General features: G+C 35.3%; 1 protein-coding gene across 14 annotated transcripts in view; it reads left to right on the top strand.

Moving 5' to 3' along the window:
- Positions 1–16,270, top strand: part of Itpr (Inositol 1,4,5,-trisphosphate receptor) — a 281,735-nt gene that overhangs the window by 92,252 nt on the left and 173,213 nt on the right. For 9 of the 14 annotated variants that reach the window (XM_081762388.1, XM_081762389.1, XM_081762386.1 and 6 more), the window contains one exon: positions 10,978–11,159. In XM_081762388.1, coding sequence (XP_081618514.1) covers positions 10,978–11,159 — 182 coding nt within the window. Of the gene's footprint in view, positions 1–5,971; positions 6,002–10,977; positions 11,160–16,270 lie in introns of all 14 variants that reach the window. The other 5 variants (XM_081762391.1, XM_081762397.1, XM_081762392.1 and 2 more) reach the window with 4 other exon arrangements.

The following is a 16,270-nucleotide window of genomic DNA, read 5'->3' as shown; positions in this document are numbered from 1 at the left end:
GTGTATTTTTTCTAGACATGTCGGAGATCCTAGTCATGCAGAAGTGACAGTCATTGAGGTGGTTTGTTGGTACCATTCACACCATCGGTACAGCAAACGGGAAGGCCTTTCCCATGTGACCACAAACTAAGATTTGTTGTACAAGTTATACAGTACTGATGCGAAGCCCATGGCTTGTCCTGGTCTCTAAATAGGCAACCGAAGTACAAAGAATAAGCAAATTTTGTAATGTTATATATCTTCTTCCGTTGTGGTTTGGATGTAAAGCTGCCACACACATAACAAAAATTATCCAGATGTTTAGTACACGTTCAGCGTGAACCAGCTTGTTTCGTTTTGTACCAATAACTCACTTGATACACAGCACAACACACTATTTCTAAAACAATAGGCTTCAGACACACGTAAACCATACACGCGCGAATAGATCTTGTCAACAACACACTGTCGCGTGTTAGAGAGATCTTGTCAACAACTCTGAATTCTGACACCTCAGATAAGGATCTATTTTTCTTTGTAAAGGAAGGAGAACGCGATAAGACGATCTGGCATAGATTTTCTCACTTTGAATCATCGATGGGCAATAGGAACGAAAATACATAGTTATATGCGGCGCGAGAAATCAAGTAAATGAAATTTTTATAACCTAAAGGGCTGACAATTAGTGTTGCCAATTTAGGGATTTTGTCGCTAAATCTAGCGATTTGATAATATATTTTAGAGACAAGATTTGTTTCGTTTACCATTGTTAAACTAGGGATTTAGGGACTTTTGTAATGTCGTACAGCGAATAAACTAGCATTATTTCCATTACAATTAAGTTTTCTGACGACTTTTTGCAGTACGTTTAGTGACATTATTGTTAACGTTGTTGACAACACTGTTGTTATCTATTTAAAAAAAAAAAGAGATAAGAGGACTTTGAGAGGCACAATGTTCTTATGGCAAAGTATTTTAAACTTCCATTCTTCGATTCTTAAAGGTTAACTGGGCTTACTTTACGTTCTTCATTTCAATAAATCTTAATCTTAACTATATATAAAACTACATGAGCTGACATAAATTATTGAGCACTTCCTGTAGGGCTACAATGATTGAGCTGAGCGAAGCGAAGCTCTTATACTCGGGTTAGCCGTTTGGTTGTCCGCGAACTCCTCCTAGACCGTTTGGCCGATCTCAACCAAACTTAGCACGCTGATAGAGTATGTCGTGCTGAGTGACAACATAGGTCGAAATCAAAAATCCGATGTACCATCGAGGAATAATGACCGAAAAACGCTTCCTCCTAGACCGTTTGGCCGATCTCAAGAAAACTTAGCACGCTGATAGAGTATGTCGTGTTTAGTGACAACATAGGTCGAAATCAAAAATCCGATGTACCATCGAGGAATAATCACCGAAAAACGCTTGCATAGACTTAACATGGGGAAAAAGTTTTCACGCGATTTTTTTGTCAACAATTAAAAATGGCATTTATTATTGCATAATGGCCAGGAATGATTACGTAGTTTAAGCTCGCTCAGCTCATTTCATTGCAATCGGGTACATGCATTGCATTCCTAGTTAAATTTGAAATGATTGTAGCTTTCCGGAACTAACCAACAGGAAATTTGCCAAAAGTGAATATTTTTAATTTTTAGGGGGTCTAAAGAGGGGATGAAGAATTTCCCCGTTATTTAAATGGGCCTTTTCTTGAACCTATAATCTCATGTTTTAGGTACTTAGAATTGGAATAAAAACTTGAAATTCGGTATGCTTGTACGTTCTCGTTAGCACTATCCAAGTAAATCACTAAAAATTAAAAATTCCAAATTTAGAGTTGTTTTATAGGGAACTGAAAATTCTTTCCCCATGTTATTTATATGGGGCACCTTTTACACCCCCAAATTATTGAGCACTTCCTGTAGGGCTACAATGATTAAATTTGAAATAATTGTAGCTTTTCGGGACAAACCCACAGGAAAATTGCCAAAAGTGAATATTTTTAATTTTTAAGGGGTCTAAAGAGGGGATGAAGAATTTCCCCATGTTATTTAAATGGGCCTTTTTTTGGACCTATAATCGCATATTTTAGGTACTTAGAATTTGAATAAAAACTTGAAATTTGGTATACTTGTACGTTTTCGTTATCGTTACCTAAGTGAATCATCAGAAATAAAAATTTCCAACCGTAGAATGGTTTTATGTGGAACTGAAAAATCTTTCCCATGTTATTTATATGGGGCCTCTTCTACACCCTAAAATGTTTAGGTACTCCCGGCAGGATAAGAATGATGAAATTTGGCATGATTGTAGCCTTCTAGGACTAACCGACAGAAAAGTTGAAAAAAGTGAATATTTTTAATTTCTTAGAGGTCTAAAAGGAGATGAAGAAATTTCCATGCTATTTAAATGGGGGTGTTTTCTTGGGATACAAAATCTTATCTTTCAGATAGTTGAAATAGGAAAACAAACGATAGAATTGTGGGTTCAAGAGGTGCGAAGCCGTAGGCCGAGTAAAGACAGTGTGTGGGGGCGAAACCCCCGGATGGGCAAATTTAGAAAATAGCAAGTTTACGAAATTCACTGTTGATGCAAAGGCTGATAAATAAGAAATGCGATGCCATAGGCCGAGGAAACTCGGGGGTCTGGGGATGGAGCCCCAGCTAGCCAAAGGCTAGTTACATATATGAGCGAAGTATATCTCATGCAATATCTCAAAACTGTGACGTGATGTACAAAAATTATCTTTTTCGTTTTCTACACCGGAATCACGTATTATTTTCCCAGAGGTAAAAATCATGTTGCAGTGTTTTCAGAAAAAAAAAGAAAAAAAAAAAAACAGTTGTCGTGCGTTTTTAGGTTTCTCAATACAACTGCTTTTTGCAAAATTTTCAATCAATCACAGAGTATATGCCCTCTGTTTGATACAGTTTATCATGTTTATGACAGTACAGATTATGTACAAGAAACGTAGATAGCGGCTTTCAACACACACAAATATATTTTGTGTATTACTTTAATCTTTCGATAATGTTGGTAGTTTGTGTGTGGGTAGCAATGTATTAGCTCAATTTTACACTTCCAAACTATCTATACATAAGTGTTAGAAGTCTTACTGAATGGCTTTGTTCGTTCCTTTGTCTGCCGACTGGTATCAGAGAGAAAAAGTATGTAATATCGAGAAGCAGTATTCTTGGAATCTTGTCCCAAGAATCTTGTCCATTAACTCCCAATTCCAACCGGAAGTGGTTGAAATTAGCCATTTTCTGTTTCAACTTTTTTCGGCCGTAGAATAAAAACGGTAACCTAACGAGAAGTGTTTTTTCTGCGAACGATTCAATATCTCAATGCAACATATCATAACTACCAGCAACGCTTTACCAAAACCTGAAGTGGTTCAAATTTGCTGTTATTTCCGGTTTCAATATTGATTTTCATAGAGCAAGAACGGTAAAAGACATCGAGAAGCTGTTTTCTGCACTCGATTCATCACTCCAAGAATAGGCTCTCAATTTCCTCCGTTAATCCTTTATTCAAACCAAAAGTGGTAGAAATTAACCATTTCCGGTTTCAATGTTTATCGCCATAGAGGAAAAACGATAATAGCTAGAAGCGGTTTTCTGAAATCGATTTAGATCACTAGAAGCGGCAATAGTTTACCAAAACCAGAAGTGGTTGAAATTTACTAGTACTTCCGGTTTCAGTATTTATTTTCATAGAGCAAAAACTATCGGAAAGTGATTTTTCTGACACAAACTCTGTGTCCCAAGAATGAGTTTTGTTTCGACTTTGATTTACCTCCTCAAATTGAAAGTGGTGAAAATTTGCGATTTCCGGTCAACACTGACTGCATACTTGATAAAGCGGGAATAGATAGCGACAAGTAGCTTTTGATATGGATTCAGCTCCGAGGAACATGTTCTATCTTTGGTTTTATTCTTCTATTTAAGTATTTATAGATGTACTACTTTAAATTTGAGTATTGAATTCGCATAGTTTGGAAGTTTACAGTAGCTTCACACTGCGAAATGAAACTCCTTTGTTTTTAAGTACATATAGTCATGTTCAGAGAAACTTGGATTACTCAACTCCTTCAAAAGTGCTGTGCTCTTATTCGAAAATATGCCACAACAAGTGCGTAGGTTGTTTGTGTTGCTGACGGTTTTCTTGTAATCTCTCTCTCTCTCTCTCTCTCTCTCTATATATATATATATATATATATATATATATAAGATACTCACTGATACACTCATCAACAGATCTATGAAACTATTAGGCGTAGAACCATGATAGTTTGAATAAATGATCTTACATTTCTAGTTGTAGAAGATTTTTTTCTTTTAATGAGCCCCCTTAAAGGGGATAAGGGGACTTGAATGATTTTCTTCTCGCTCGCCAGATCTGCGAAATTGTTAGGACTACTATCTTGAATTTTGTACATTTTCTTTGCAGTTTAAGTTTTCGCCAAAATTAAATTATATATATAATATGAGTAAACCCACTGACACATTCACTGATTCACTCATCAACATATCTCCGAAACTGTTAGTTGAGAGCCTTGGTACTTTGAATAAATAATTTTACATTTCAAGCTGTAGATAAGAAGGGCTTTTTAAGATTGAGGCCCTAAAGAGGGATAAGGGGCTTGAATTATTTTCTTACTGTTCTCCATGTCTCCGAACATATTACGACTATTACCTTGAATGTTTTACATAAATAGTTTTCTTGCAGTTTCAGCTGAAGGTAAGGCGGGATTTTTAAAATGCGGCCACTCGGGACAAAGAGAGTTTTAGCCGTTCGCCAGATCGCCTAAACTATTAGGTGTAGAGTCTTCAGATTTTGTACAAATCATCATCTTGTATTTCAAGACGTAAATAAGCTGAGCTTTCTTGAAATAAGGTCCGCGATAAAGGGATTTGTATGATATTTTTCTGTTCACCAGATCTCGGAAACTATCACACGTAAAATCATGAAATTTTGTATAAATGTTCTCATTTCGGTTTAAGCTGTATTTTTTAAATATAAACAGTTAAGAACTTTTAATTAAGCACGATTTTAACCTATAGTGTACAGCGGGTCGAAGGCTTGGACGTAACAACTAGTGGTGGCCACAAAAACCGGTTTTTAGGAAAACCGAAACCGGTTTTTGAAAATTTTCAGAAATGGTTTTCACCGAAACCGTTTCGGTTTTCTCCAAAACCTGTTCCGTTTTTCGCCGAAACCGTTTATCGGTTTTCTCCGAAATCGGTTCCGTTTTTCACCGGATTCAATTTCGGTTCTTTTCAAAATTGGTTCTATTTCTGACCAGAATAGTGTTTCATTGTTCTCCAGAAACTGATTCCGTTTCCACAGAAATAGTTTTGTGTTTTCCAAAAGTTTTCACCGAAACCGGTTTTGGAGAAGACCGAAACCAGTTTCGGTGAGAGACTTCGTCAGAAACACTTAAAGTACATTTCTATTATGCGCCTTTATGTCAAGCCCCTACTAACCTCCCTGTTTGCACTTTCATTGCTTTAGTAGTTCTTGGTGTTTTTTAATTGTTATTTCAACTCCCTCTTTTTCCGTGAACCTGCATTTGTCATATGCGGTTTTTACTTATTTATTTATTGTTGCAAATTGATGTCTCTATTCACGTGATCCATAACGGCACCTGAAGCAACTTAAACATTTTTGGACGAATAATATGTATTAATTCGTCGTTCGTTTACTTCTCTGATCCCCTATATTTTCTGATGATAACCTGCTGAACGCTGAAATGAACTGTAAGATTGAAGTTTAAATATAAACGACAGTAGTGTAGCATAGTAAAAGTTACGTTTCTAATTATAAAAACGTAAATTGGTAATTTTATTAAATGATTTATATATATATATATATATATTCATTAAAAGGTTCGTTTAAATGTTTGCGCTGTATTAGAGAAAATCTAAGTTGTGTTGCTGTATTTAGAGAATACTTTTCTTAGTTTCTTTACTTCTTTTCACTTAAGCTGAACAAATGGATTCGGATGACAGTGAAGGTAGGATGTCTGTAATACAAAGTTATATAGTTCGTGTACTAGTTACCATACATGCATTTGAGATGTGAAGATACTTGAAATTCATGTCTGAAAGCAATAGAATTTAGCTTTGTGAAGTTTAATAATTAGATATGAGAGTTAGAGTAATTATTCACTTTCATTCATTGTACTCTCCTAAATTTATTAGAATCCTCCAAATGTTGTGGTAGAATATTGGTTAAAAGTATTAAATTATAGGGATAATTTCAGTTTCTTTGATTTGCACATTATGTTCATCATTGAGATTCTTTGCGAAAATGTTTATGCTAATTGCTAAATTGGTTAGATTTTCAAAATTCCAATTGAAAATACTATCGTCCTGACTGAAAGTAACATAGCAAGTCACAATAGTTATGTTTCTCTTTCAGCTACTATAATTATGTACTGTACTATTTCCGTAAGCTGTTATTAAAAGACTTCTTTTTATTACTGTTACTATTACTTCTTTCTATTATGATTACTTGTAATCATTTTTAAAATTCGTTTATTGAAATAGAATTTGGCATAGTATCAATTGCAGTGGAAAATCAGGACAGTGTATTTGGTAATAACCTTCAAGTGTCTGAAATGTTACATTTAAAAGAGAATTATTTTTATTATTGAATTTTATTTGTGGGTTAAAATATGCACAATGTCTTTGTGTGCAAGATTATGATATTCACTGTTGTACTGTGTTTGTCCAAGTGAATGAAAATGCGTATTACTTTTGTTCTGAAAACAAATGGCATTGTATGGTAAACGACAGTTCCAATAGTTTTTATTAGGAACTCAAAAAAGTTCTGCCGAATTTCGACATTATAGTAATTTCCATCCAACATTTCACATATTACGGATCCCAAGTGGTAGAACGCAACGGAACCTGAACCAAAGAAATCGTCCAGTACGTAGGTAGCCTCATCGAATGTTTGAAGCAGTCATCTCCGAAGGTGACAGTTTAACGAACGGAACAAATACTATACGACAATACAACATCGCGGAAATACAAGAGTGCATTAGCGATGTCACTGGTGAACGTAACAACATGTGACTTTGCGTTGTGCTGAAGCAGAATAACATCTCAGATTCACAACCACTGTCCATGATTTTCAATTTTTCTCGTACATGTCTCAATTCCTGCGAGCATACAACTCTGCATTGATCGTCTAGCCAGGTGACGACACTCCGATCACTTCCTCAGACTCAAACGTAACATTTGTTGATGTAACGGTTTTGATGCACATCAGCATTTTTTTCAGGAACGAATCCCTTTTATAAACAAAGAAACATCCGTTTGCTCGTGTCCCTAAGTCTCATGTACAACGCACCGTCTTACTGTATACCTTTTCCCAAGCCGGTGGAAAATGTTTGCAAAAGTTTCTGCATTGCAGTTGAAAGGTTCTCGAAATGTCTAATTTATTTGACCATTTTTGACATCAATTGTCGAGGTAAATGCCGCGTTATCTGTGGCTTTAGAATTCTCAATCCTGAGGGAATTCATCGCAGTTCTTAGATTTGTTAAACCATCATTGTACTGTTCGCTCATTTACCACATCACTACTTTGTGGCAGGCATATTTCCTTTCACGCTTCACTAGCATTTGTTCCCAGTTCAAACTTGCAAATCATACAGGTCTTATAACACTGTTTGGGCTTCCCTTCTTTCCCCTTCTTTGGCTGACGTCCAAATTTAACTGTAGTGACCAAAGTCACCAGGCTACAAGAGGAAACACTCACTAATACGTTTTTCTTTGTTAACCTCGAAACGAAAGATGTAGGGAGCTCCTCGAAGTTCAATATATGAAAGTTAGAAATAACTTTTTGAGTTCCTAATAATTTGTAGTTGAATTCTTATGATTTGATTCAAGTTGTACTTTAGTTTTGCTTTATACAAATTAGATGTTTGCTTGTTTTTATTACATCACTTTTTTTAAGCAAGGTATTATATTTTCTTAAACACTGTGAATGCTACGTAAAGCCAAGCATGTGTGGACATATTTGATGGAACGAAATTTAGTAAGTGATGTTTCATAACATTGCATCCGCTGAATAGTAAATACCAAAGACTATTCAGCTCTAAAGCATGTTGAGCATTAGATTGTTGATGCTTTTATTTGTTTATTAAATTTTCATTGTACTGTTTTAAAACGTGAGTCTGTAATTGTTAAGATGTTCATATAATGAACGTATAGTTTCTACAAGGTATCAAGTGTAGGTGACGGCCTATTGGTGTCCTCTGTTGTGGCTCAAATTTACAATCGTTTTCCAAAGTCATATCAGAAAGTATGAATATGTTACCTTTAGTAGAGATCATGGCCATTTTCTTGTCCCATCTTCCTCAGAAGAGCACTCGTCGAGGGGCATTATCCTTTATATCTGTATGTATGATAAATTAATTAGTCCAAGGAAAGGATGATCTAGAAAAATATAGGTGGAATTTAAATTTAAAAGTTATCACCTGTATAATATTTTGATAACATCCTACGTGAAACCATGTACTTCTCTCATAATACAAAATCCTGTTTCATGTTGGTTATTGTTCACTGCTCACCTCTTTCAAAAATTAAATCCTGTACCACTTGGTTACGTAGTGATTACGTACTGATCCATAAAGACGAATTTCATGTTATGTGAACTGTTACTATCCTCATATTATCTACCATTCTCCAGAGCTATTCTGTTATGTGATTAATATAACTAAAGATATTATATGTTATTTTAGGAAGTGGTTTTATGTGAAGTTATATGTTTATGTTACGCTATCGGTGATGGTCATCGTCTTGTCATCAATGTTGATTAATCACTTACTCAAGTAACAGTCTTGTCCTCGAAACAGATGACGTTCATTAATAGGTGTTTTGATATTGAATAGTTGGAATAATATTGTGTTATAAGAGCTTAAGAAATAGCTTTATTTAGTGCAGCAAACAAGAGGCCGAGACGTATTTGTACAGTCCGCAGCATAAAACCTGCAACATGAGCATGTAAGTTTATTGTGAAACTACGCCTAACAGAACAGGGAATCAACATAACGTCTAAATGGCACGAATCACGTCAGGAAAAACCTCCGCGTCCTCCCCATCACACTTATTTTGGAGTAAAAGACTTCGTCGTTTCACAATGAACTTACATGCTCATGTTGCAGGTTTTTTGCTGCGGACTGTACCTTTTTTTTTTTTTTTTTTTTTTTTTTTTTTTTTTTTTTTTAGTCAGTGTGAAAAAGTGAGATTTATGAACACGAAACAGTGGAGATAGAGTACTATTATAAATGCATATTTTCATATTGCAAACAAAGTTCTGTTAAGTACGTAGTAATAAACTCATTGAAGATAATGTTTATTTTTAAAATTTTGTGTTTCACTTTTTAAAAGCTAAGAAAGAATGAACTCTGTTTGCATATAATCTCACTTGTAGGAGAGGAGGTTAATATACAGGATAACCCATAAGTCTGTACATTTCCCTCAAAACGCTGCTATATTACAAACTATCTGGTACAGATGAGAATTACGTTTCTGTAGCAGATAATTTTAATACATTTTAATTTGCTGACCCTCTAGAATCCAAGCACAGACTTCAAGTTTCTCCTGTAGACCAGAATACTTTTGTCAACATATCTAGTGTATCGCATTCAGTTGTTCCTTGATGTTGATCTTAATATACTCGCGACTTATATCACATCCCAAAGAAGTCCAGTGGTGCCAGGTCTGGAGAGCAGTCTGCTCAATGTCTCGCAGAGTGACGACGAATACATCTCTCGGAAAAGGTTTTGTTGAGGTGGTCACAAACAAATAACGGAAACGGAACACATTTTTTTCTTTTTTTAAATACAATGGTATCTTTAATTATATCCTGTTCCAGCTGTGGTTCCAAGAAGTGTTCCATTATATCAAGGTATTTGTTCCCTTTGTTGTTGGTTCCTTAAACATGAAAACTCGTAAAGTAAATATTCGTCTTCTTTATTTCTTTCTACACATTTACTTAGGTGAGTCGTTTTTGTGTTGCGTTTAGCTGTTTTTCTACCCAAATCCTTAATTATGTATTACATGACTACACATTTGAAACGTTGACTCATCGCTGAACAGCACATTGTTTATAGGTTATCATGTTCAAATGTATTTAACAAGTCAGAACACACAGCTTGTCGAGCTGAGTAGTGTTCAGGTTGAATCTTTTGCTGAATCTTCAGGTATATGTTTTGGGATTCCGTGTGATGATGACTTCGGTAACTTCCACTGTTTCAGGTGTTGTTACCGGCCTCCCCGAACGCTGCTCATCCGCAGTACTTCCAGTTCCTATAGTTAGCATCTTTTTAAGTCATCTGTAAAAGAAGAGTATTTATTAATATCAGAGAAATGTCATGGGAATTTTGAATCACATTAATTTTAAGTAAATCTCACTTGCACACAGTATATATAATATTACTGATTTGATTTTTGAAGAAAAGTTGGAATCAATTTACATGAGATGAAAGCAGTGTTATTTCTTCTGTATTCATTTATTTCTTTGCTCCATGGTTTAAAGACTACTTTTGAAGGAACAAAGACAATAAGACCTTTATATATATGCTACGGTGAAAAGGTTGTATGCGTTCACGCATGTGTGCATGTCTGTTTAGTAAATTTTTGTTCCCCTTTTTTTCTGGTATGGTGGTACTTTTTTGTTTGTTTAACGGTATTTGAGATCATCGTCATGTTAATGTTAACATGGCTAGTACGGACAGAGCTTTAATATAAAATTAGTTTGTGGCAAACAATATCCACAAATAGAAATAGGTGTTAGCTTATGGATTTTGCCCACATTTTTTTGACATGATGTCTCTCTCACTGAATACTGTTAATTTAATATCTGTGATGCATGTATGGTTGTAGAGTTATGTGGCCTAATTTTTCTTATTTGGTGCATGTTTTTATTATTGCTTTTACGTGTGCATGATGTGGACTCTTTCCCTGTGTTATACTGTAGCAGAAGGGGGTGTTCTTCGTTCCATTGGGGATATGGGTGTAGTCGTTACGAGCCTTACCCTTAGAGCAGCAGGACTTGGAAGATCTATGATATTTCCAGCAGTGCAGAAGAAGCAGTCGCAGCTGAAGAAGGAGAATCCCTTGGTGATGGACACGAAACTGAAAATAATAGAAATTTTGCAGGTAAGTTACTGTGTTTATGAGTCTTGGTATATTAGTAAGAATAAAATAACCAAACAGAACGAACACTATAAACGTGTACTCGGTCCTGGTATGAATTATGCACTATTGCATCCCTGCTATTTCCTTAGTTTTCAGTCACTTCAGTGTGTTGGGTAGCTACCTTGAAATTGAGAAACAAGAAGTCGACTTATTTCATACTTGTTTAATAACAAATATCGAAGACTAAAACTAATCGTGTGAAATCTTAGGTGTTAGGAACTCTCATAACATATTTTTAGAGTTTAAAGAAATAGTGTAATAGAATATAAACGTCAAATATATATCATTATACAAAAGAAAATAAAGAAATAAAGTATTGGATCAAAGTTTTTTCTTTCTTTTAATACAAAGTTCAAGTAAGTGTAAAATATGTTGGCAAGTGATTCTGTTGGAAATTAGATCGTATAACATGAAAAGTATGTGAATTAAAATTATGTATGTGGTTCCTTTATATATGTGACATTTTATTTACAGTGGAGTACCGATTATCCGAGTTTCGATTAACCAAGGTTCCGCATTATCCTAGTTTAATCCAAATAAACAAACAAAAATTTACAAACTGATCTGGTTACAACGATAAGCAACTTTGCAAGCCTTTGTTTCAGCAACAAAGCAAAAAAGAAGTTGGCGTAAAGATAACGACGCCCCCCTCCCCCACGACACCACATGAATTGATGTTGCGACGTCTGCGCAATATATCGGCCAAAAAGTGAGTCAGCTTGTATTGAAGCAGGATATTGTAAAAGACTTTCTAAAAGATTCATATGTATGATAAACAATACCTTCTTTCTGTTGTGTTTTACTATGCACGTATCTAAATCGAACCTGCATTTTCATTACTGTATTATGGCTAATTCCTTTCGTATGTATGTACGTAATTCCTTTTGTACGTACTGCACTGTATGTTCAATGAAAATAATAAAGACAGTAATAATAAATATTCTAATAAAGAGAAATAACCAATAAACAACAATAATAAATACTACACAAAATTTTCTAACCATCCGTGTTAACCGAGGTTTTGCTTATCCGAGTTAGATCCGATCCACATTAGCTCGGATAATCGAGACTACTGTATATTGAGAAACCAGATGTTTAATTGCAGGGTTTTCTGTGTGTTAATAAAACTGAAAAAACTGTGAAGTAAATTGCAAGTGCGCGTCATAGTTGTATATCCTAGTCACTGTAACCAGTTTATAAGTTAGTATCATTTTTTTTTATATACAAGGTGTTAATGAGCTATACCGACAAACTGTAAGAGGTGATTCCTTACATCAAAATAGGAGAAAAATTTCCTATGGACCTATGGGGAAAAGTGCATAGTTTCAGAGCTAGGGCTGTCCAAAATCTCGAAAAAACTAACTTTCTAAGGCCCTATTTCGAATTCGAGAAACTGTGGATGGTGGTCCTTATCAGCGTAAGAAAAGTCACGCATACGCAATCCAAAAATGCATATTTCATTAATGTTCAAAGGATGTGTAGGGTATCTTTTACAGGGTGCTATTCTCAGATGTGTTGTCAACAGTGTTTTCAGATATGCCTTGATTACAAGGTGGATTCAAATAGGCAAGATGTAAGACTTGACAACAATGGACACCCAATGCTTCGGAGGGAAGTTGGAAGTTTTAGGAACCATCAGCTCTACGTTCTTTCATGTTCGGAATAACGCGTGCTGTGACGTAATTCGTCACGTTTTTTGCACTTATAAGCGTGAAAGAAAACACGCATTTTCCCAAATACGAGAGACCGTGCTGCTGACGGTCCTTAACACTTTCGACATCGCGCCAAAGGATTCGGTGTTCACTGCTGTCAATGCTTACCGTTTGCCTACTTTGAAAAAAAAAAAAAAAAAAACATAAAGTTAGAATACATCTGAAAATTCGGTTGACTGCTTGTCTGGGAATTACATCCTGTAGGGAATATTCTGTACACCAATTGAATATTGATGAAATATGCATTTTTGGATTGCGCGTGCGTGTCCTCTTTTACGCTGATAACTACCACCATCCATACTTTCTCGTAATTCGAAATAGGGCCTGTAAAAATGTAGCTTTTTCGTGATTTTGGACAGCTCTAGCTCTGAAACTATGCATTTTTCCCCATAGGTCCATATGAACTTTTTCTCTTATTTTGATGTAGGGAATCACCTCTTGCAGTTATTATTTGGTACAGTTATTAGTATATATATATATATATATATATATATATATATATATATATATATATATATATATTACTAACGTATAATAACGCATATATAACATGTATAATAGCACATATATTATTAACGACCTTCTTCTCACAGTAGATTAACAAATAGAAAGTATTTGAAAGATTTACAACTGCCCTACGTCTTGCTAAGAAAACTCCATGACGCAAGTTGAATTCTCTGGAATTTGAAACTCTCCTAAAGTTGCCCTAAATAGTTTTTCGGAAAAGTGGGACGTACCTGAATCGCCCTCTTGCTTCCAAAAGAAATGACCCAAGTTATAAAACTTGTTCAGAAAAGTAGTTTCTTTCCCTCAGTAATGACTATTCTCGTACCACAGATTAACCCCATTTTTTGAAAATCGTTAGGTAGTTTTTGTAACTCATTCAAAATGATTTTCCTCAAAATCGAGACCTAGATTAATTTTGTCCAAATGCTTGCATGTACCCGGAAATGATATAGATTTCCCAACTTCATGGAGATCGTTCCACAAGGTCTCTAGCCTCCCCGACATGGATTTTCTTTATACGTATGTTTTTCAAAGTTAATACCTAATTAAATAACTTTTCACTACTTGAAAACCGTGTATTCATCCCATTACATGTGACTCGTTACGCAAAATCAACAAATTTGCTACGTTTCAATGTGATCAATATTTTAGCGCCTACTCCAATAGTGATGTTAAATTCATCTACAGAGTGAATGATTCTCATATTTCCTGAAACAGAAGCACTTCAGATACTGAGCCTTGTACCGTTTCATCTATATCTGATTCCGAAAGTTACATCTCGTAGTTCTAAAAAGTGCCGCCACTCCACTTTTTGCCTTCTTGTCAATCAAGTTGATTGATAGATTCATATTCTCTGGAGAAAAGAAATTCGTTATATCAAATTTTGTGAATAACCAACAATTTGAAACCGAAGATAAATCGTAAATTTTCCTCTCATTCTGAGTTGAGGCAAGTAAATGCGATTTTCATATTGCAGCAAGAAGCAACCTCATACAAAATTGCGTGCCTGTATGCCCAACAGTCCAAGATAAACACATAATCGCAAGACTTCTCTCTCCCTCTTCCCCTTCAGAGTGTAATTTCAGAAAATGAAAGGCGTGGAAACCTGCCTGAAGTCATGACCTGACAAGAACAAACAAACAAAAAAGTCGCAATGGAACAAATAGGTTTTCCGGATTTGCACCTCTCCCCCCCTCTCTTGGGAGATACATTTCAGTGTCATATAACCATTCCCAGTTAATGACTTACTATGATACAAAAGGTCATTGGAATTGCAAAGTAGTTCTTGCGTAAAACTGCAACATACCAAGATACTGAAAATCCTTTATTCGTGTTCCGTGTATAAAATTTCATGCTTTTATGTCCAGGGATTGAATTTTGAAAAGTCCAGCAACTAGGAGTTAAGAAACAAACTACAATGCCAAGTTTGATCATACGATCAAGAGGTTCCGAGGATGCTTGTAAAGTGATAAGTCACTCCATCAGTGATATTCCACTCTTATAGGTTAGTATAAGTAAACTCACCAAGAATTAAGAAAATTGTCAAATAAGTTGAAAGGACAAATGAAAAACAACTTAGAAATACATTTCAGAATTAGCATTTAAATTCGTACAGTTCTGGTTTATTTTACATACCAATCAAGAAGGAATCGTTGAGTTCTACATCCCATGTTTAGCTGTGTAAGCCAAAGGAGACGGTGATGATGAGAAATGAATCAAATGGTGGAATGAAGAAAAGAGGAGAAAATGGGGAACCCCAAGAAAACCCAAGCACACAGTGTTTGTCCACCACAAAGTCCATTTGGTTTGAGCTGGAATAGAACCAGGGACCCCGTGCACAACAAGTGAACGCTCTACCACTAAGCCACCGTGGCCCACAAGAATGAATGGACGATATGGTAGTGTGATAATATAACAAATTGGCATATCCTGGGTTCCATTGTAAGTTTTGGCCATCTTAACACGTTTATCTTAAGTCAAGAATAAATATTGCTGTGATCATTTTCTGCTTTCTTATGTATGTTCATATTGACTAAAGACTCGACAAGTATTGATAATATTTAGTCGGCAATTTAAGGCTGACAGATGTCTTCTCTGATTATTTCGTGTGACACTGTGAGAGCTTTACTTCTACTCAAGCAAGTCACCCTGTCTAATGTCTTCTGTAAATAATTAAATTTTCAATCGCTTTTCTTACCAGAACTGGTCATATCTTTCAGATACGCTAGGCAGTGGCCTAACACCAGAGTAGTGCCTAATATAAGAAGTGAAATATATCAGTCTGTTACGGAATATTGTAGATGGAGAAAAACTTAAAAAATATCACAAAATAGCGAATTGCCTCTGTTAGTGATTTTTAGAAGTTATCTGGTAAATTAGATCCATTGAATCATTTGAAAATTATATTGCTGGTAATCCAATGGTAAAACGTGTGTCCATCAAGCAGAAAACAGTCGTTCGATTCCATATCAAATTTTGTATACCTTGTTCGTCTCATTTAATTTTCCCTAGAAAAGTCAATTACACTGTATGTCGTATGATTTCAACTTAACTCATCTGACCTTTATCAAACTTGGCACGGTAGTAGAACTTTACCTGCTGTAGAGTCGTGTGAAGCAATATATTGTGTAGGTTTTTGATTCCTGAGTTATGGGCGCTCAGATTTTGAGTCAGACTTTCGAAGAAGGAAGAAAAAAATGTACCGATCTAATCCGATAGGGATCAAAATTAGTGTGATTATAGAACTTGACCTTGCTATATAAACATGTTAAATATTATGTTGTACAGGCTCCTGATTCATAAGTTATGTACAATCAAAGTATTAAGTCAATTCATTGGGCATAAAAACGTAAT

This window comes from Thermobia domestica, chromosome 6 (genome assembly GCF_964235325.1).
Source record: "Thermobia domestica chromosome 6, izTheDome1.hap1.1, whole genome shotgun sequence".
NCBI lineage: Eukaryota > Metazoa > Arthropoda > Insecta > Zygentoma > Lepismatidae > Thermobia > Thermobia domestica.
This window is presented reverse-complemented; position numbering and strand designations above follow the sequence as displayed.